This window comes from Pinus tabuliformis, chromosome Q, assembly GCF_031772625.1.
Source record: "Pinus tabuliformis cultivar Carrire ecotype Pingquan chromosome Q, CPIR1, whole genome shotgun sequence".
Lineage (NCBI taxonomy): Eukaryota > Viridiplantae > Streptophyta > Pinopsida > Pinales > Pinaceae > Pinus > Pinus tabuliformis.
The window spans coordinates 352,723,012-352,745,976 of record NC_142296.1 but is presented as its reverse complement, the minus strand read 5'-3'; the positions used below and the strand labels follow the sequence as shown (position 1 = coordinate 352,745,976).

General features: G+C 37.1%; 1 protein-coding gene and 1 pseudogene across 1 annotated transcript; both read left to right on the top strand.

Moving 5' to 3' along the window:
• The first annotated feature begins 1,870 nt into the window (after positions 1 to 1,870).
• LOC149219632 (uncharacterized) lies at positions 1,871 to 3,799 on the top strand. Its single transcript, XM_089386875.1, has 2 exons — positions 1,871 to 2,489; positions 2,910 to 3,799. The coding sequence occupies exons 1-2, from the start codon at positions 1,871 to 1,873 to the stop codon at positions 3,797 to 3,799; spliced, it is 1,509 nt and encodes a 502-aa protein (XP_089243001.1).
• Positions 3,800 to 7,734: 3,935 nt separating this feature from the next.
• Positions 7,735 to 18,350, top strand: LOC149219631 (CEN-like protein 1; annotated as a pseudogene).
• The last annotated feature ends 4,615 nt before the right edge of the window (positions 18,351 to 22,965 follow it).

Here is a 22,965-nt window from a genome sequence, read left to right as displayed (position 1 = left end):
GCTCACGGGCATCTCTTTAGGGATTGTCCGCTAAATGCCAAAGCCAATGCCTCCGACCCCTCTAAATTGCCGGCCCAAGATGGCTTTACCAAAGTTCCCAGCCGCAAATGAGCGCACAAAAAACCTGCCACCGGGAAAAAACCCCAGCAAGACACTGCTTCTATCCCCTCCACGAGTAATAGTTTTGAAATTCTGGCTCAAGCCTCAGAAGAGCAACCCTTGAACACAAAGCATAGCTCCATACCCATCTCCTCCTCTGCATTTCCTCCCCCCCCTGGTTCCTCCCCAGCTTCACTCTTCCCTAAGGATGACAATGCAAACCCCAAGGAGAGCCAAAAAGGACTTGATGGAAAAGTAAATGATATGGAAGTAGATGGCACTCCAAACCAACCCCTGAGCTTAGAAGCATCTACAACAGAAAATAGTCAGATGCAACAGATGGATGAAGATCCAGAAAATATCGATATGGAAGGACTGGACATTCATGAGCTTGAACTAGCATGCAAAAAGAAGGACTATGATAAAATCCCAGAGCTTCAACTCAACAAACTGGAAGTTGTCCTCTCGAAGGCTTATTAGCAGAAACAGCTAGGCATCCAGCCAAGTAGTTATTTGGATGGTGGCCTCCCTCCAAAAGATTTCAAAAAGAGGGGGAGGAGAACGGATCTCCAGTGAACAATTGAAGTAGGGAAAATCCTGGTGGATTCAGGCAGGTATGCAAAATTGACGAAGTACTACAAACCCTCCATCAATAGTGAATTATAAAGCTTACTTCATGGAATTTAAGGGGGCTCAATAGCCCAGGGAAACTACGAATACTAAAAAACATGATAAAGTTGGAGAAGCTGCAAATATGCTTTCTTCAAGAAACAAAGTGTAATAGCAATACTCTAGGATGCATCCTTTCTAGAGCTTGGCCAGGATGCCAATCGGTTGCAGTGGATGCCGAGGGAGCATCGGGCGGGCTAGCCATTGTGTGGAATTCGCAAGTGCTAACTCTCTCTGATTTTCATGCTTCTCACCACATTATCCAGGCCACCTTTCACATTACAGGCACTAACATTCATGGCCACCTTACAAATGTTTACTTCCCACAGGAAGCAGGGAATAAAATAGCTTTACCTAACACTATAGAAGCTATGAGCCTCAATAGAAGGCATCCTCTCTGGATCATTGGAGGGGACTTCAATATGATCACAAGCTGGAGGAAAAGCAAGGAGGGAGAACTAGGATGGAACAGGAAAATGTCCACTTCAAATATTTCATCCAAAACAATTCTCTAATCGACCTACAATTTTGTAATGGCACGCATACATGGAGTAACCATAGAGCCGGGAAGCATCAAATCGCTTCCAAACTAGACAGATTCCTCATATATGACAACTTGGTTCATTTGGGAGGGGATATAGTGGCAGCAATTCTCCCTCATTCAGGCTCAGATCATTGGCCCATCTCCCTCCAATGGCAAAGACCAGGCAACACCACCAAATGGCCTTTCCGCTTCGAAGAGTTCTGGCTCACTCACCCCTCATTCAAGGACTTCATCAAATCAACTTGGAGCACCTTCTTTCCACCAGAGGGATCCAAAATGTTTCAGTTCCAACAGAAACTCAAGTATCTAAAATCCCAAATAAAGCGCTGGAATCAAGAGACATTTGGAAATATCTTCAAGGCACAACAAGAGCTAAACAAGGAAATGGCAGATCTCCAGCAACAAATAATCATAGGGGGACACACTGAATGGACCTTGGAACTGGAGGAGAGGAGAAAGCAGGAGGAGATACTATGGAAGCAAAAATCCAGGATTAGATGGTTGAAAGAGGGGGGAAGGAACACTAAATTCTTCCATCGAACCACTGTCCAAAGAAGAATGCACAACAATATCTCATTCATACAGAAGCAAGGAGGGGTAAGAGTGGAAAAGCATGCTGAAATCGAGGAGGAATTTCTCAGGCATTTCAGGCAAGTTCATCAAGAGCCCCTCACAGACAGAAGACCTGCTATAGAAAAAATCACCCAAAATGTACCAAAAATTATCACTGAGGAACATAATGAGCTTCTTCTACGCCCAATCCTACCCCAGGAGGTGGATGTAGCTATGAACCAACTCAAGGAGGGCAAAGCCCTTGGCCCGGATGGCTTCACTACCACCTTCTTCCACAATTTTTGGGAGCTGATAAAAGTTGAGGTGTGGCAAGTAGTGGAGGAATCAAGAGCTCTTCACTGGCTGTTACCCTCTCTCAACTCAACTTTCATAGCGCTCATTCCAAAGGAGGAGAAATCCAACACACCAGACAAATTCCGCCCAATAGCTCTCTGCAACGTTATTTACAAAGTAATCTCTAAAGTCATCGCCAACAGGTTAAAGCCACTTCTGCCCCTGCTCATCTCGCCTGAACAATCCGGTTATGTGGAAGGGAGACAGATACTAGATGGCATAATCCTCACGCATGAAATTATTCACTCCCTCAAGCACTCCAAACAGGCAGGTATGATACTTAAGCTTGATCTTTCAAAAGCCTTTGATAAGCTTAGTTGGACATACATTCAAAAAATGTTAAATGCTTTCGGATTCTCTCCTATGTGGGTACGCTGGATTATGAGTCTTATCTCCTCATCCTTCTTCTCCATTCTTGTGAACGGCATCCCCTCCCGTCCCTTTAGTCCCTCCAGAGGAATTCGGCAGGGCGACCCTCTCTCCCCCTTCCTCTTTGTGTTAATGGCTGAAGGCTTGGGTCACCACATCAAACAAGCCCTCATCACCAAGCAGCTCAAAGATCTCTCCATTCAGCACTCCCCAGCTATAACTCATCAGCAGTTTGTTGATGATAACATGCTATTTGGTTACCCGTCAGTCTAGGAAGCCTCCCTCTTCAAATCCCTGCTTAATGACTTCTCTGAGGCTTCAGGTACCAGCATCAATAAAGCCAAATCACAGATCTTTTTCTTCCATACTCCCCCTGTCGTGCAGCATGCTATAGCTCGGATATTGGGCTTCCCCATTCATACTCTCCCTTCCAAATATCTTGGAGCCCCCCTCATTGATTCGGCCATCAAGCATTCCTATTGGCGCATCCTCATCGAGAAGCTGGAATCCCGTCTCAATATATGGACGCACAAAGCGCTAAACATTGTAAGTCACGTGGTGCTCATAAAAGCTGTGCTTCAGGCAATGCCGCTCTATTTATTCTCTATCCTTGCAGCGCCCAAGTGGGTAATTAAAAGAATAAGGGATCTACAGCGTAACTTCCTCTGGGGAAATACAGCCACTAACCGCAAATGGGCCCTGGTAAAATGGACCACAGCCTATATGCCTAAAGAAACAGGTGGCATTGGCCTGAGGGACCCCAATCACAGCAATGCTATCATGTGCGCCAAAATCTGGTGGCAATGGCTCTCTTCCCCTGACAAGCCGTGGGCCGCCATATGGACAGCCAAATACGCCAATCATAGACCTCAGGAGGAGCTTATAAGATTCACTCCCAATGCAAAAGGTTCACTCATTTGGAATGCTGCCAAGCAACACTTCTTGTTGATTCAGCAACATAGTTTTTGGGAAGTAAGAAATGGTAGAATAGCTCGATTCTGGACAGATGCCTGGAACCAATTTCCAAAGCTCAATAAAATTCTCCACCCGCTTCCAAGCCACCTCGGGGAGGAACAACAACAGAAAAAGATTTGGCAGCATTGGACGCAGGAGACAGTGCAAGGATACAGACAATGGAAGCAAGGTGACGGGTTAATCAGGAATGCGGATCACCCTTTTATGAAGGATCTGGAAAAGGAGCTCCAAAAATGATGCATAAGATACTCTGAAGGTAGGGACATTTTATGATGGGGTTATAGGCCTAAAGGTACCTTTTCCACCTCAGAAGCTTACAAACTTATATGTACTGACCCTTCGCCCCCCGATCCCATTTGGGGGAAAATATGGGGTTCAGGTATCTGGCCCAAAGTCTCCCTTTTCCTCTGGCTGGTCGGGCATCAGAAAATTCTTACCTGGGATAGGCTGAGGCGAAGAAACTACCATGGCCCTTCTATATGTGTCAACTGTAAATCCCAGGAGGAAACTCTCCAGCACCTTCTGGACTCATGCACCCTGGCCAATCATTTATGGGAGAAGGCAAGCTTCAGGTGTCAAAGAAGATGTAGAGTGATGGAGGACGTCACCAATTCCTTACTTCATTGGCAAAAGAATCCCTACCAAAGTGAAATCCTTAACCATTTATGGAGGATGATTCCCGGGCTACTCATCTGGGGCGTCTGCAAAGAAAGGAACAAGCACATATTTAAAGATCAAATTTCTCCCTTAGAAATCATCTGGAGAAAATTCTATATGAATCTCAAAGAGACTCTGATGCTCCACTCTTGGACTCCGGAGGACCTTCCCTCTCTCGATAATGAGAAAGCCATCTGGGAGAACTAGAATATGCAACTCCCTGAGGAAACCTACATTAAAGCCCCCTCAAAAAGCATCAACATGAAAAAGGATTCCTGGACAGCTCCTCCGAAGCACGCCTTCAAGCTCAACTTTGATGGAGCTTCAAAGGGCAACCCTGGAAAAGCAAGTTATGGTGGAATTTTCAGAAATCATACAGAATTGTCTCTACTGGTTTACTTTGGAAACATTGGATGGGACACCAATAACTCGGCTGAATTGGAGGGTCTATGGCAAGGTCTCCTCCTCTCATGGAAACACAACTTCCATCCCCTAGAGGTCGAAGGTGATTCCATGATCCTTATCAACATGGCCAAGCAGCTCCTAAATGGATCTCATGCGAGGAAAATAGCCACTAGTTAGAGACTCAAGGCTAGATTGGAGGCCATAGAACAAGCGCTTCTCAACAACAGGGCCATAATCTTCAATCATGTTAAGAGGGAAAGCAACAAGGTCGCTGACCTCCTAGCCAATGTGGGTGTGGAAAATGAACATACTCTACTCATAGGAACTCTAGACATAATATCGAACCATGATCAAGTACAGGAATGCAAAATTCTGGTCCAAAGAGATGCTGCCCCCCCAGATGCGGGTGTCTAAAGCTGCCTTCATTGCGATGGGACTAGAGTGGGCGGAGCAGAGACGCCACCTGCCAGCCTTGTACAGCGGACCGGAAGCCATGTGGAGGGAGGATCACATGCAGGTGGGTTTAACAGGGTGTAAGGGAATGTTTGATGTTAACATTAATATGCCGTCCATCTCCGCACGCACTGGCTGGTATCGGCTCTCGGCTCCCATGAATGCCATAGTTATGGCGGGAGGGTCTCGAGGCAGGGGAAAATGCTTATTAACCAAATTCCGCCATGGGTATACTCTGTTGTTCCTTGTGTTGTGTTGGATGGGCGCAGGCTCAGCTAGCTCGAAGCCTCCGTGTTGGTTGAGCTCTTGCTCTACTTCTCCGTCTCCCACTGCTGCTTTGGGCTCCCGTCCGCTAGCCTGTGTGTTTGGACTGCGATATACCTCTCCGGTGGTTTGTTCTGTAATCCATTACGGTGTTGTCTCTACTGTCATGCCTTGGCTCTACCAAAGAATGCTTAGCTGCAGAGGCACCGCTCAGAGCACTCCTTCATGCCCTTCTTCTGGCGATGCTACCCCGAGTCAACATCCACGCTCTCACAGCGGAAGAGGGAACATTCTGAGGCCTAGCCAATTTCTCGAACCCAGCTCCCCAGGCTCCTCGTCTTCGCCCTCCTTCAGCTCAACAATCTTCACTTTCAACTGTTCCCTTAACCGACCTTGGATCATTGCCCATGTTTCAGTCCTCTTTCTAGAGGAAGCCCAAGAAGAGGGGGAATTCAGTGTTCTTCGGGAGGACCAAGGAACAGTTCCGATTCCAATTGCAGGCTCACCGCGAGACACGGAACCACCAGCCAGCATCGTCAATGACACTATAATGGCGCCTGCGCCTTCGGTTTTGAACGAGAATGAGGAGACCCAATCCCAGGACCTAGCTGACGGTGGATGGTGTAGGATCGTGGAGGAGATTCCGGAAGTTTAATCAAGCTTTGCAGCTTCTTAACAGGTTATGCAGCCCAGTAGCGAGGGCTTTTTTGTCAAAACTGTCAATCTTTGTATCTGCTATTGTGTCGAGGTCAATCTTTTGTTTCTGTTGTTTGTTTCTGTTGTTTTGTGTTCCTCTGGATCCCCTGCACGGGACTGCAAAGTATGGTCTTGTCCAACATCTGTGCTCTGTACACTTCTTGTTTCATGCGACCTTCCTTTCTGGCCAGCTGGTTCTTTTTGCTCGCTATGTTGTAATTTTACACTTTTAATGTGAATAGTAGAATAGTCTTATTTAGAAAAAAAATAAAAAAATTCTATAATAAAAAAATAAAATTATAAAAATAATAAAGTAAAATATTAAAATAAAATTTAATAAAAAATTATATTGATATTAGAAAAAATAATAAAGTAGTTTAGATTCATTTATCATGGTTGTATTTAAAAGTCTTATTGCAACTTTCACCCAATATAATACTATGTGGATAATTGTCTCATATATTTCATGACATGGTTTATGGACATGTTGCAATATTCATGCATAATTTAAATATTTATTTATTGATTTTTTTTGTTTTTATGTTTTGTAGAAAAACCATCGAAAAAAAAAATCCTTGAGCTTTTTCATAAGTAAATGACATATTTATAATTATTTACTTCAAACAATAAATTAACTGTCTTTGCATGAAAAATAGATAGTAAATAAATATATTTACCATGAATTATTTCCAACTATTATTTCTGTTTTCCTCACCACATATGTACGAGTAAAATTGTAAATATGTACACTTACTACTGGTTAGTCCCCACCAAAATTTATATTAGTGCTTTCTTGAATAAACAATTAATTTAACTACTTCAAATTTCAATTTATTAGTTCCTACTAGAGAAATACTATCAGATTCAATTTGGTTAATCACCAAACTTAATTTAACATGCAATAATATAAGTTATAATTTATCATAACAAAGTTACAACACTTTTTTTTAAATACATTTAATTTAATAAAAATTTAATAATGTTAATCCCAATTATCTTTTACTAACCTTTTGCTAAATATCAAATGATAAAAACAAAAAAATCTTCTTAAAATAAATTTTGAACATCAACCTCAATTGTAACTCCTAATACAAACCTATTAGCATTTAGGTTAATTGTTTCTCCTTCGAGGCCTATCAACCTTAATTGTAAGAACATGTTGTCATTTAGGCTATATTTTAATACCGCTAGGCCTATCAACCTTAATTGTAAAACCACTTAGAATTTAAACTAATTTTATATAGATTTTATAGGTAACAGATTGCATATATATTTGTTAGTTATTTTCGAGTGTGATCCCAAAAAAAACACAGTATTTAAATCGCAAAAGGGCCTCCTGATGTCACGGACTGGATGATTCAAAAGGTGACGTTGACGGTTAGGAGCTCCACCAGGAGAGAACCCAATAAAAAATACTTGTAATGTCGCCCGCAATGGCTTTTAAAACAAATCGTTTAATGCTAAACCTTGTTAAGTAAGCTTCTTGGATGTTACGTTTTGTGTTGAGATGATAGTTCTGCTTGATTCGATCTCTCATCTATATATTAATTGTTATGTTGGAAGTAACTGTAGAGTTGTAATTGACAGAGTTGAGTCGAAGATAATCCTTTTCAAAGAGCTTTAGAACAGTGGATTTCAATCTAATTCAATTGTTTTGTCTTCCACTTCGAGTGGTTGTCATAAATTTCGCCAACAGAATGGCAGTTCGATGGACAGAGCCCTTAGCGGTGGCTAACATTATCAGTGATGTGGTTTGCATGTTCACTCCTAGCATGAAAATGACAGTTAGATATGGTTCCAACCAGGTCAACGATGGCCACAAGCTTCTGCCTTCAGCCATTGTTTGTCCAAAATGGATCGAAATCACCCTCTAAGTCTTCAAAATCCAAAAGCTTTTGCAAAAAGAGAACCTTTAAAAATGTTGGATAACACTACCGGGAAGTAAAAACATGAAGAAAACAGTGAAATCGAGCCTATCAGAGGTCAAACCAACTTTGCATAGGAGCCGTCAGATCTGGCCGATCAATGGTTCAGATCTGATTGGCATATCACAATTGGCGGTGGCAGGCGGAGGATATCAGAGCCTATCATATGGCAATTATAATCACAATCAGTGCGGGTCAATGAGGACTATCGATCAAGCGCGCAGATCAACGACCCAGGTTAACTCGCGATATTGCAATCATCGACTACAGAGGAGTGCTTACAAATGGTGCGGGAGTCTATGTGATATGTGATTACAATCAATCACATCGCAATATTTCATCGGGGCTACACAAAGTAGTGTGGCCGATATAAATATGGCTTGCGATAGCCGAACTCGATAGAGTTGTAAATGATATTTGATATATTTTGATATCTGAAAAACGAAACTTTTTTGTGTATTTAGCATTTCTGCCAAATAAATGAAATACAAAGGGAATGTGCCCAATGCGATGAAACCGGACCCGACGGGATTTATGAATTCGATATTATATTATTTCAAGTCCGATATGAGTCTTTTTGTGGGATTTTCAGTGCTTTAATGTATTTTCCAAATACAAAGGGGAAACCATGAAACATGGAATTTGCGATATGAGATAGCGATTGAAGGCAGACCCGATAGGAATATAGTGCGGATTTATGAATATTTGAAATCCGATGAACAGTGATTCGGCGGATTTTTCTTGTGTTTTAGCGTATTTCTCTGTGTTAACATAAAACAATATTTTTGGGGATTTCAAAGGCTTGATGGTCCCTTCCGTTGTAGAATAGGTGGCAACCTTCCTTGAAGACATCATGCCATGATTGCTAACGCTCAGAAGAGGATTCGAGCGAATAGAGGTTGGGAGCTAGAGATCCCAAGAAGGGGAAATGAACATACAATGCCAATTGGATTTAACGCCACAGACTGACAGAGACAAAGAGAAAGCGGTGCTAAGAAAGAGAGAAGAGAGAGACAGAGAGTTAGTAAGAAGAGTATGTGTACTCATAGAGACTTGAGGGATTCAAGCAAACCTTGTTGTTTTGTATCTATTGTGTTGAGACTGAAATTGAGCTCACTGTTGTAAAACTCTGCTCTTGGAGACATAATAGAGAGGTCACCACTGAAGGCTGGAACAGGAGATGTAGCCTAGGAGTATTGTATGAACTTCATATTAAACTCGTTGTGTTTATGTGTGTTTGTCTATTATGTTTCTCTAACTGCTCAATTGTCTATATTATTAGCAATATTATCGATCCGTTGCACTAAGTAATATAGGCAAATCCATGCACATGAGTTTGTAATACCTTAAAAGTTATCTAAGATCTTCATTTTCAGATCAAGTGATATCAGAGCTTTAGGTTTGCTAAGGCTATACAACCTTCTGTTGGATTGTTGAATGCTAAATAGGCCAATGCTCAAACTACAAGAAGGAGAGCTTGTTGAGACCAATCTAGCGAATGGAAGAGTCTACGCTCAGAGGAGAATGGATAGAGAAGTCCCATTGGAGTCAGAATCTCAGTTCATGGACAGTTTCATGACCATGAGAGCCATGGTGGAGGAAATGTATTGGGAATTTAAGAAGGATTGAGGTGAAAGCACCTCAACACCAGAACAAGGCAAAGGAGTAGAGGAACCACTTCCATTTGCCCATTCAGAAGGCAAAGGGAGAGGGGAAGAGCCTCCTCCATCAACTCCTCCTTCTAGCCCTGAAAAGAAAAAGAAGAAAACATCTTTGATTAAATTAGATGTGAAATTTGATTTGCTAATCTATGATGGAGAATTAAATGCAGAAAAGCTAGATAACTGGATTAGACAGATTGATGTATATTGTAGGGTGCAGAACATTGATTCAGAAAGGAGTAAAATTCAGGTCGCTAACCTTCGCCTTGGATGAATTGACCTGGTGTGGTGGGAAGGCAGGACACAAGCTAATTTGAAGAAGCATGGTAAAATTCTTCCTACCTGGAGTGAATTTTTTTCTGCCATTAAAAAAAAATTCTATCAACTGGCTTATATGTAGCAAGCAATGATTAGTTGGCAAACTCTTCGCCAATTAAAGGGGCAAAGTGTAGAAAGCTATACCCAGGAATTTAGAAAAAGAGCTTTAATTCTAGGCATTTCTCAGGACTCACCTGAAACATTGTTGAAGTATATAGGTGGTCTGCATTGCTATTTGGGGCACACCATTATCATGTTTAACCCCACTAGCATATATGAGGTATCCATTCAGGCTACACATCTAGAGGCTAGAGGCAAAAATGTGAACCTAGAGACTGGGGGATCATCAAAACCCACTGCAAGCAAGAACAAGGAAAACAAGAAGCAGAAATGGAAAGAAAGGGATGCAACCGTTGTACAAAAAGACAAACCTTCATGCACTCAATGCAAGAAGGATAGACATGATGATGCACATTGTTGGTCTTTGCATTCGGAGCTGAAACCCAAGAAGTTCAATGGCAAGAAGAAGAAGACTGCTATTGTTATTTAGAAATATTTGGGGTCAAACTCAAGTGATGAAACAATAGTCACAGCTACAGGCATAAAAGGTAAAAATTATGAAGCATCTACTATTAATTCTGCACAATCTATTGATAATGAATAAAATGAGAGGAAAAGACATGAGATTTTTCATATTAGAGTTATTTCCAAGCATCCAAATATTGATACTTTATTTGATAGTGGATCACAAGTAAACTTGATTTCTGAAACAATTGTAAAGAAGTTGGGCTTACTAACTACACCTGATAGGAAGCCATATCCATTAGGTTGGGTATCTGATAAAGCAAAGCTACAAGTGACTAGACAATGTAAACTTAGGTTTGCATTTGGGTCAACATTTATAGATGAGGTTTAGTTAGATATAGTTCCCTTGGATGTATGTGGTATTGTTTTAGGAAGTCCTTACTTGTATGATAGAAAAGCCATTTTCTATAGAGCTGAAAATAATTATCAACTCACCAAAGATGGAATAGAATATATTGTAAGATCTCATGAGCTAAAAAATAATTACACTCTCATAATCTCATAGTAGATGAAAAGAATTGTAAATTCATGCAAGCAATTTTTACTGATGATTGTACAGGAAAAGGACCCTGATAAAACCAATGTATTTGAAGGTTGTGATACTAAATAGAAAGATGATTTAGTTAATTTTAGAATATGATATCCTATGTCAAGAACCTAAAGGTCTGCCACCCAAAAGGGAAATTGTACATGATATTCATTTGCAACAAGATGCTCCATTGCCTAACATCAAATGTACAGGTTATCCTCTTTAGAGAATGCAGAGATCAGGAAGTAGGTATAGGAGCTACTCGAAAAAGGGTTCATAAGGCCAAGCACATCACCATGTGGATCTCCAATCGTGTTGGTGAGAAAGAAAGATGGTTCGTGGAGGATGTGCATTAATTACAAAGCACTGAATAAAATAACGATCAAGAATCGTTATGCTCTTCCTCGCATTGATGATCTATTAGATCAGCTGAAAGAGGCAGTTTACTTTTTCAAGGTGGACTTGCATGGTGGCTATCATCAGGTCAGAGTAGCAGAACAAAATGCATGGAAGACTACTTTCAAAAGAAAGCAAGGGCTGTATGAATGGCCGGTTATGCCTTTTGTCTTAACTAATGGTCCTACCACTTTCATGAGAGTTATGAATGATGTACTCACGCCTTTTATTGATGATTTTGTAATTGTATATTTAGATGACATTCTTGTTTTCAGTAAAACATGGGAAGAACATTTGAAGCATGTAATGCAGACTTTAGATGTTTTGAAAAGAGAAAATCTCTATGTTACTTTATCAAAATGTGAATTTGGAAAAGCATCTTTAAATTATTTGGGTCACATTATAGGGGGTGATGAATTGAAGATAGATCCCTCTAAGGTTGGAGTCATTGTGAACTAGCCGAAACCCAAATCTGCTACAGAAGTTAGGAGCTTCCTAGGAGCAGCACAATATTGAAGGAAGTTTATTGCTAACTTTTCCTTGATTGCAGCTCCCTTACATGCTTTAACTGGATTGAATAAGTTGTTTCCGTGGACAAGAAAATCGTAGAAAACCTTTGACACCTTAAAAGAAAAAATTAGTACAGAACCAATACTAGCACTGTTAGATCTTCAACGACCATTTGAGATTGAAACAGATGCCCGTGACTATGCCATGGGAGTAGTGTTGATGAAACATGGTAAACCCATATGCTATCATTTTGAGACATTTAATTTTGCAGTAGTGAATTACCCACGTATGATAAAGAATTGTATGCCTTAGTACAGAGTGTGAAAAACTAAAAACATTACTTAATGGGCAAAGAAACAATCATCCATACAAACCATCAACGACTTCAATATTTTCGCTCACAAACTAAATTGAACCAATCAAGACACTATAGGTGGATGGGTTTTCTACAGTAGTTTCATCTAGTCATCAAATATAAGAAGGGCATACACAATAAAGTTGCAGATATGTTGTCTGGACCAATCATAAATGCATCTACTATACATAATCATAACTTAGTAATGCATGAAAGCTACATTGAACAATATGCTCAAGATATAGATTTTAAAGACGTATATGCAACTTTAAGTAATGGAAAACAAGTAGAAGAATTGGATTATTATGTTAAGGACCAACTCTTGTATCATTTGGGAAAGTTATGCATTCCACAAACTGAAAGAGTTAACGTAATTCAGGAAGCACATACTTCTCTTATATCAGGCCATTTTGGTGTAAGTAAAATAGTTTCACAACTACAAAGGTTATATTATTGGCCAAGAATGCATGAAAAAGTTTATAGATATATTAAAGGGTGTACCATGCGTGCTAAAAGCAAGCCTAGCAGCAGAAAATTAGGCATGTACACTCCACTTCCAGTTCCTTCTCGTCCTTGGGAAAGTGTTTCCATGGACTTTGTTGGGGGATTTCCAAAATCTAGAAAAGGTCGTGACTATTTATATGTTATTGTGGATAGGTTCAACAAAATGCGTATTTTAATACCTTGTAACAAGTAGATTACAGCTAAACAAACAACGAAGTTTTTCTTTCAGCATGTCTAGGTTTACCCACTTCCATTGTATCTGATCGAGATTCCCGGTTTGTTGCAAAGTTTTGGTCAAGTCTGTGGGAGTTGATGGACACTAGATTGAAGAAGAGCATAGGCTTTCATCCGCAAATAGATGGCCAAATAGAGGTGGTCAATAGGATAGTGATCCAGTTTCTTAGGGGCTATTGCAGCAAGCATCTGAAACTTTGGGATGAACATTTTTGTTATCTGCAACATGCTTACAACCGTGCTAAGCAATTTTCTACACAGAGATCTCCCTTTGAGACTTGTTTTGGCTTTACACCAAATTCTCCCTCGGATTTTGTCTTTGGAAAAGACATAGCGGTTGATGGACATTGTCATGTGGACAAAGAAACCAAGTTCATTGAACAAATCCAAGAAATTCACCAAGTAGTGCAGGAACAGCTGGAAAAGAGCTAGGCCAAGTACAAGGCAAGGCATGATAAGCATCGAATTGAACATAGCTTCCAAGATGGTGATCAAGTCTGGCTGTACATTAGCAAAGACAGAATCCAAGGTGAAGGAAAGAAGCTGAAGCCAATAAGGTATGAGCATTTCAAGATACTTGAGAAAATTGGTGAGAATGCTTATCGCCTTGATTTGCCAGCTTACATGCACATCTATTCAGTGGTTAATGCAGAAATTTGAGACTGTTTGAACCTTGATTAATTGAAGATCCTGAAGAGAAAAGTCAGTTGCCTTTTATTGATGATATGTTTCCTGAATATCTCAATGAGTTGCAGGAAGATATAGTTTTGGACAGGAAGGTGAGAACAACTCATAAAGGGGATACTGAGTACCTCAGAATTGGACTCAAAGGTTCAAAACCAAGCAGTGCATGATAGATGGAAATTGGACAAGTGAGGAAACTGTATCCTCACTTGATTGATGCTTGAAAACCAACTTTTGGTGCTCCAAAAGCTTTTTTAGTGGGAAGGCATAATCCAAAATGGATCCAAGTCACCCTCTAAGTCTTCAAAAACCAAAAACTATCACAAAAAGAGAACCTTTAAAAATGTCGGATAATACTATCAGGAGGAAAAAACATGAAGAAAATAGTGCAATTGAGCCTATCGGAGGTCAAACCAACTTTGCACAGGAGCTGTCGGATCTGGTCGATCAATGGTCCAGATCCGATTGGCATATCACAATCGGTGGTGGCAGGCGGAGGATATCAGAGCCTATCATATGACAATTGTGATCGAGATTAGCACGGGTCAACAAGGACCGTCGATCAAGCGCGCAGATTGATGGCCCAAATTAACTCGTCATATCACAATCAGTGATTACAAAGGAGCGCTTAAAAATGGCCCGGTGGTCTATGCGATATGCGATTGTGATCAATCGCATCACAATATTGCATCACTGCTACACAAAGGAGCGAGGCCGATATAAATATGGCTTGCGATAGCTGGACTCGATAGAGTTATAAATGATATTTGATATATTTTGAGATCCAGAAAATGACACTTTTATGTGTATTTTTCATTTTCACCAAATAAATGAAATACAAAGGGAATGGGCCCAATGCAATGAAACCAGACTTGATGGGATTTATGAATGCGATAAATATTATATTATTTCAAGTCCGATATGAGCCATTCTGTGGGATTTTTAGTGTTTTAACGTATTTTCCAAATACAAAGGGGAAACCATGAAACACGGGCATTTCCGATATGCGATAGTGATTGAAGGTGGACACGATAGGAATATAGTGTAGGATTATGAATATTTGAAGCCCGATGAACAGTGATTTGGAAAAATTTTCCTGTGTTTTAGCGTATTTCTCTGTGTAAACAGAGAATGCGATTTTTGGGGATTTTAGAGGCCCGATGGTCCCTTCTGTTGCAGAATAGGTGGCCACCTTCCTTGAATATGTTATGCCATGATTGCTGACCCTCAGAAGGGGATTCAAGCGAACAGAGGTCAGGAGCCAGAGAGCTCGAGAAGGGGAAATGAACAGACAACACCGATTGGCTTTAAAGCCATAGAATGATAGAGACGGAGAGAAAGCAGTGCTGAGATAGAGAGAAGATAGAGACAGAGAGTCAATAAGAAGAGTTTGTGTACTCATAGAGACTTGACGGATTCAAGAAATCCTTGCTGTTTTATATCTGTTGTGTTGAGACTGAAATTGAGCTCACTATTGTAAAACACTGCTCTTGGAGACATAATAGAGAGGTCACCTCTGAAAGCTGGACCAGGAGACGTAGCCCAGGAGTATTGGGTGAACTTCATATTAAACTTGCTGTGTTTATGTGTGTTTGTCTATTATGTTTCTGTAACTACTCAATTGTCTATATTATTTGCAATCTTATTGATCTGTTGTACTAAGTAATATAGGCAAATCCATGCACATGAGTCTATAATACCTTAAAAGTGATCTAAGATGTTCATTTTCAGATCAATTGTGTGCCCCCCTCCGGTGGAGGTTGGTGGTGAAGACATGCAAACATTCTACACTTTGCTATGCTCTTCGATCCTCTGCTTCCTTTCTTTTGGACTGATGATATAGTCGCATGCTGGTCTCCATTCAGATTTTTTGTAAAATTTATGCCAGAAAAAAATATCGTGTGTTGTTGTGCAAGAATATGAATCATGTGATTGGCATTTACCATATATATTTTCCTTCCGTATTTTACTTGATTTCTCTAGTTAGACAACTATATCAATCTCTTGGCAGTGGCTGATAACCATGCAGTTTTACAATATCCAGATTTTGAGAGTAGTAATGTTGTTTTTGTAGGGAAGGAAATGTAAGCACTTTTCACTCTACAAGGAGATTTAAAAGAAAACGAAGTTTTAAGAGTTATAATAAATAATTTGAATTATAAATCCATCTTAATTTAATATATTATGTAATGATATTATTATATTTTCTTTTTTTTTGGTAGGAAAGCACCCACAGGGGATTTGAACCAGTGACCTATCGCAAGGAGTGCCTTAACAATGCATGCATTCACCATCAATCCAAAGCCCCGTGGGCTATATTATTATATTTTCGATTTAATACTTATTATTATATTAAAAACATATTTTAATAAATTTAATTACAAAAAATTATATATATTAATAAAAAATAAAACACTGAAATATATATTAAAGATTAAAGTGTAGATATGTTAACATAAACAATATTAATCAACCATATTTCTTAATCAACATTAAAATGTTTTATTAGTTGTTTTATTTTTGTGATAACAGAAAATTATTATTTTTTTTAGTTTAATTGAAATATATTTAAATTAAATGGCACTTACTAACTACTATATAATCTTTTTATAAATTTATCTTTATATATATATATATATATATATATATATATATATATAGATAGATAGATATATTCAAATTATTATATATTTATTTTTATTTGAATATGTTATAGGTTAAAATTATATAAAATACTTACATTCAAATCTTTCATTCCATCTTTTTTTTTTAATTTCATGCATATGTAATAGAGATATTTCTATGCCTAGAATAATAAACTTTCAAGTAAATTGTCCTTTAATCATTGTACTAGGATCTCTATATTTAATTATTCATAGAAATTGTTGTTTAATCATTGTACTAGGATCTTAATATCTAAAGCCATTTAATCATTGTACTAGGATCTCAGTATCTAAAGGTTTTCCATTGTCAGAACATTTAATCAACATCCTTCGCAATAAGCAAAATATGCATAGATATGACAAAGGAAGAGGAAGGCTGATGGTTTAGCTTTGTTATGTTTATCATATTTACAGCGAAGTGGTATTGGAAGAAATTAAGAGATAAATGACATTTCGTTTATTCATTCACTATTAGAGTAGTCACCATAGCCATCCAAATTGTTTTCATTGGAATCATCCAAGTTGTTCTTCACTAATCGAGTAATCACCAGAGTCATCCAGATTGTTTTCATTAGAATCATCCAAGTTGTTCTTGGATGATTTCTCAAAATAATGCTCACAATAGATTCCAATATATTTGATAGATATCATGCACAATAATTTGAGTTCTATAGATATAATTTACAATAATTTCAGTTCTAACCACAACATCAATATGGATTTGTTATTGTGCTATATATGCCATCACAATAAATTTGAAATGTTTCCAGGGAGAAAATAAATTCAAGGAACAAATAGTTTGATCGAGTAATTTCCTATCAATTACAAGATATAGAAGTCCTAACTATGTAAAAGCTACTTAGAATCTTAGTCTAGTTGCTTTGTTATTCTAAAAGGCTTTGAGTCTTCGAATCTCAGTATAGTTGCTTTCTTATTCTAAAAGGCTTGGAGTCTTCTTTGATTTAGATTAAAAAATGATAATACTAAGTCTGTGTTTTCAGATTGAGACAGACCAGGATGCACCTACTCCTAGCAACCCTATCGCACTCGAGTATTTATGCTGGTATTTATTCATATTCTCTGAAACTAGGCAATAAACTTTACAGTTCAATATACTGACTGTAGTTTAAAATTCACAAATTAGTTTCGAAAATAATGGTAGTTTGTTTTAAAATTATGATAAAATTTAATAGAAATTTTTTAAAATCCGCTTTTATAGTTGCCAAATTTCAAGATTTTGAGTAACCAAAGTTGTTGATGGTGTTGAATCCACTTACCCGTAAAAACCAATGCTTCAAACACTCCAACCTTTTGATTTGTTAAATTCTTTTTCCTAAAATCTTAAAAAAAATAATTGTCATCCATGCAAATTTGTGGCCACAACGCCAATATACACAAGTTCTATGGACTAAACATCCTATCAACGGCGACCTTACGTATCTTTGAAACTTTGTTATGTGCAGGATTGTTACTGACATTCTTGCTACAACAGCGGCATCTTTCGGTAATAACTGTGACACAATATTCCTTTTAATTATTTTGCATATGAAACCCTAATCATTTTAATAAAATTTGAAATCGTTTGAAAACTGTAGGATTGTTGTAATAACTATTGTAAAATTATCTTAGTTTAATGATTACATAGATTTGTGGATTTTCTAATTTCCTGCTAAATTATAATATTCAATTTATGAATGTAAGACGAGTAAATGTTTTTATGGCTCTCAGGAAGACAGCTGATGAGTTACGAGCTCCCAAGGCCTATGATTGGGATTCATAGGTATGTATTTGTTTTGTTCAAATAGACAGGACGACAAACAATTGTCGTCCCTCCTAGATCCCGCCGAAACTTCAGTACCAGAGATTTCGCTGATCGCAATGGGCTTGGATTACCAGTTGCTGCTGTTTATTTCAATGCTCAAAGAGCAACAGCGGCTCGGAGACTTTAGAAGGAAGCCAACAAGATTGTAATGGCAGTTGCTTGCTGCTTCTATACAAATAAAATTCCATTACTTTGTGATCTATAGTTATTGACCATAAAATGTTCAGAATTTGTCAAATAACTTTTTGCTAATGTTGAGGTATTCATTACACCAAGTATTTGTTAATATTGATGTATTCATTAAATCGGTAGGCATTAAATCTAACTTTCTTTTCTCAAATGTTACACCAAAACTCCGATGTATTAAATCCAGCACTTCTTTCTTAAATGTTTCTTAAATGTTACACTAAAACTTTTAGGCATTAAATCTAAAACCTTTTTTTCAGATGCAAATTGGGGAATTGAATCTTCCCCAAGCTTCTAATATCATGTTGAATTTTTCCATTAAACTAAAACTTATAGAGATTAATAAACTTTTAAATTATTATCATTACTTTTTTAAATAGTCCCATGGTATATTCTAGCGTGATTGTTAGTCTATTTTATCTATTCCCAACTAAATAAGTGTGAAATTTCAACAATTAAAAAATGAAAATATAGTATTTATATAATTTGAGAGAATTAAAATACTCTAGAGTGATCGTTAATCTATTTTATCTATTCCCAACAAAATGAGTGTAAAAGTATAATATTTATATAATGTGAGAGAATTAAAATAATGAATGTATAGTAACTTATATATGATGTGACAAAGTTATCAACAGAAAGCATCTTGTTTGTGCTAGATGAAGAAGGGATATCTAATCCAGCATGAATCTCACTCTACCAATTGAACACAATAAACAAAATGAAAGAACTGGCACCTAACCCCTCTCAGCCACCTAACCCCTCTCAGCCTGGGCACCCTTGCTAGAACACAATTAAAAAACACAGACATGGGCTCAAGCAACACTTGCAACACACATTCACACTGCTCAGCTTGAACAAATGAAAAAATTAATGCATGGACATGATTTTTTAACATTAACATGGAATCAAATATATATATATATACATGCATCATTTCTGAGTGATTAGAGCTACAATAATTGCAACATAACGAAGTCAAAGCTTTTCTCCCCGAAAGCCAGCTGGTTTACGTTTCACCTTCAATTGCAACCTACACAATTGAAATTTGTTAAACATAAATTCTTTTCGTTATATTTAAAGGGTTTGGTGTGCATCATTTTTGTCATCGCAAACGAGATTCTACCGAGTAGCTTGGACTGAAAATTCCATATTCTTATCTAACTATTGTTTCTCCATAAATTGCAAGCTAGTTCCCTTCAGACGATTTGACTCAGCGACATCCATTCGGTTCTACCCAATTTCCCCTATGGTTCTTCTCTCTGTCGTCCCTCCCACCTCTTTCCATCCCCTTCCTTTATCTTGGTATCCTCTAGTTTATCTTTCTCCACCAACAAATTAGCTTAAATTATTATTAATTTACTTGAATTCGGAATAAAAAATTATTTATAATTATAAATAATTGTATTTAGAATATACAATTAGCTATCAAACTTCATTTATGATTTTACAAAATAAATAATTATATGTAAATAAAACTTTTGGGATAAATATGGCCCAAAAATCGAGAGAATTCTATTCTAAATACTGTATATAACAAAGCTTTTATAACGCTTACAGAGCGTCCTACAACCTAGATTTAATTTATATTTAATTAAGGGTTATTTTCCAATCTCTTATAAAAAATTATAATTAAACTTAATAAGTATTATATTTATAAGATGTCTATTAACTGTTATAAATAGCATGTATATAAGTAACTATTTTGCAATGTTTTTATGGACTTATAATCATTACAAACATAACATGATTGTTGGGTGCTCTTAGTGTTAGCTATGTCGGAGAATAATTCAAAAAAAGACTTATATTTACATGCTTATATATATGCTCGATAAACATTTTTATTCTTCTGGTGTAAATTTTATATGGTGCATATCTTTTCTTTTTCTTCTTCCTTTAGTTTTATTCTTGTTTTCTTTTTCATTTTTTTTCTGTCTTTTTCATTTTACTCTTCCTATACAGTTTTGTTATGCATTTTTTTTACTTAATTTTTCTTGATTGAGCATTTTTGACACCTTTGATATGACTAAAAACAATATTTACCTTTTCCTTCATTTTTTATTCCATGGCCAAAAAGATTCAACAACTTCAATGATTTCCTTCATTTTCTTTATTCATGAAGAAAAGCTAATTCATCTTCCTAATCCAACTCAACTACATTTTCAGGCATATTTTTAGCAACGTTCATTACTAGATTCTCCTACCATGTTACTATTTCTAGAAATACAATTTCACATACACCTTCAACTTTAATTTTATCATCCACATGTGTATATAGACATAGGGATTTACTTTAGTCAACATTTTCTTTTCAAATTTATTCAATGAAGAGAACTTTAGTTTCCACATGTTGTACGTTCTTTTGGTTCAACAAGTTCTTCCAAAGTCAAAATCTTGTTCTTTCACAACAATTATTTCATTAACAACTACCATGTTCTACAACTTAGCTTGAGGTTTATTGGTGTTACTATTCCATGTGTTGTATATGTTCTTTTTGTTCATAAGTTCTTCCAAAGTCAAAATCTTCTTCCTTCCCAACAATTATTTCATGAACAACTACCATGTTCTATGGCTTGGCTTGAGGTTTATTGATGTTACTATTCCATGTGTTGTATATGTTCTTTTGGTTCAACAAGTCCTTCAAAAGTCAAAATCTTCTTCTGTAACAACAATTATTCCATTAACAACCACCATGTTCTATAACTTAGCTTGAAGTTTATTGATGTTACTACTCCTTTCACTCAATGACATCTTGAAAATATACCAAGTTTCTTTGGACTTGGTTGTTGTGGTACTTTTGGAAGAATTTTATCATCCAAACATATTTGAATGAGAGAAAATAATGCTACATTATCCTTATTGTTTTTAATATGTAGATCTATCTGATATTAATTCATGGCCTCATAGGTTGTTTGATTTACGGGTTCTTCAAACCCCTTCAACACAATATCCAATGAATTGTCTACTCATAGTGTCTTATCTTATTAACGACTGAAAAAACATAATTTTACTAGAAAGGGATGAAAATGATTTTTTTGAACAAATCCATATTGGTAACTACAAATTTAGTAAAACTCACTTTCGAAGGCCTATGATTGAGAAGAGACAAACCTAGAGAGAATCAAGACCTATTGTTGTGAAAGGATACTACACAAAGTGTTATGTTGTATTGTTATTATCATTTTTTCTGTTTTGATGATGAAAGAACAAAGAATTTTTACTAGCAAGGCTTTAAGGATGCTATAGACAATGGTTTTACATATTTTATAGTTCACTCATATATATGTGTGTTGCATTAGCATACTTGAAGAAATATATCAAGGCTCTATCGACTAAGGAGAATCAATTGTACTCTTATCTATATTACCTGACTCCCATAGTATATGAGAGTATCTTCATGATTTGTGTTATTGTGCAACTATAGTTTTTGCTCACTCAAGTGGCTGATTTAGGATTGGTTTTAGGGTACCTACATGACTACCAATGTAACTTATGTTCAATGGATGCAAAATGTTTTGTACATGTTTGTATAATGTGATACTATCAGAAGGGATACCAATAGAGGTTACAAGGGTTTCCAACTCAAGTGAAACAATTTATTTTGAACCACATGAAACCATGCATACTTCCTACATGTATTTTATGAAGTTGTAGATTTATGGGATTAATGGTAATGGTAGATCGTGATAGATAATAAACATATTTCGACCCTACAAACCTTGTAAAAGTAATAGAGGAATAAATCCTTCACAATATCATCAGGTGCAAATGAAATCCCTTCATGCAAAAGTGAGATGTGTAAAACCAAGTCCTTAAAAACCTTCTAGTAATTGAAATTGGGGCTTTTGTACCTTTCCATATGCATCAATTCTTAACCTCCCTCGGGTTCTTCAACCTCTTCTATTTTTGTTTTTATTCTTTGACCATTCAGTACATTAGATTATCTTCTTGATTTGTTTTCTTCATGCCATTATAGTAGCTAGTAATTTGAGTTTCTAATTTAGGATTGGATTTAGGATGCCTACATGAATTCCAATATAAGTTATGTTACTTGAGGTTAAATTCCTTGTACAATTTTGTATGATGTGTTTAAGACCACATGAGACTATGTGTGCTTCCTATATGTATTTTTCCTTAGTTGTAGATTTATGTGCTAACCACAACACGTTGATCTCTTATATACATATAAACATATATCTACCCAAGAAAAATTATATGTCATACAGGAATAAATTCTTCACCATATCATGAACTAAAAACAAAATCACTTCATGAAAAGAAGAGATGCATAAAACTAAACCCTTTAAAAGTTTCTACTCACTTAAATTGGCGTTCATGTACCTTTTAACAAGAATCTCTTTTTGTCCTCCTTGGGTTCCAAATCCTATTATATTTGTGGTTTTATTATTTGACTTTTTTTATATGTGGGAGGATTTTCATGGTTGGTATTCTTGGTGCCACTATAATAGTTAGCAATTTGAGATATAGGATTGGTTTCCAGATACCTACATGACTTCTAATATACTTTATGTTACTTAGAGGTTGAACTTGTTGTA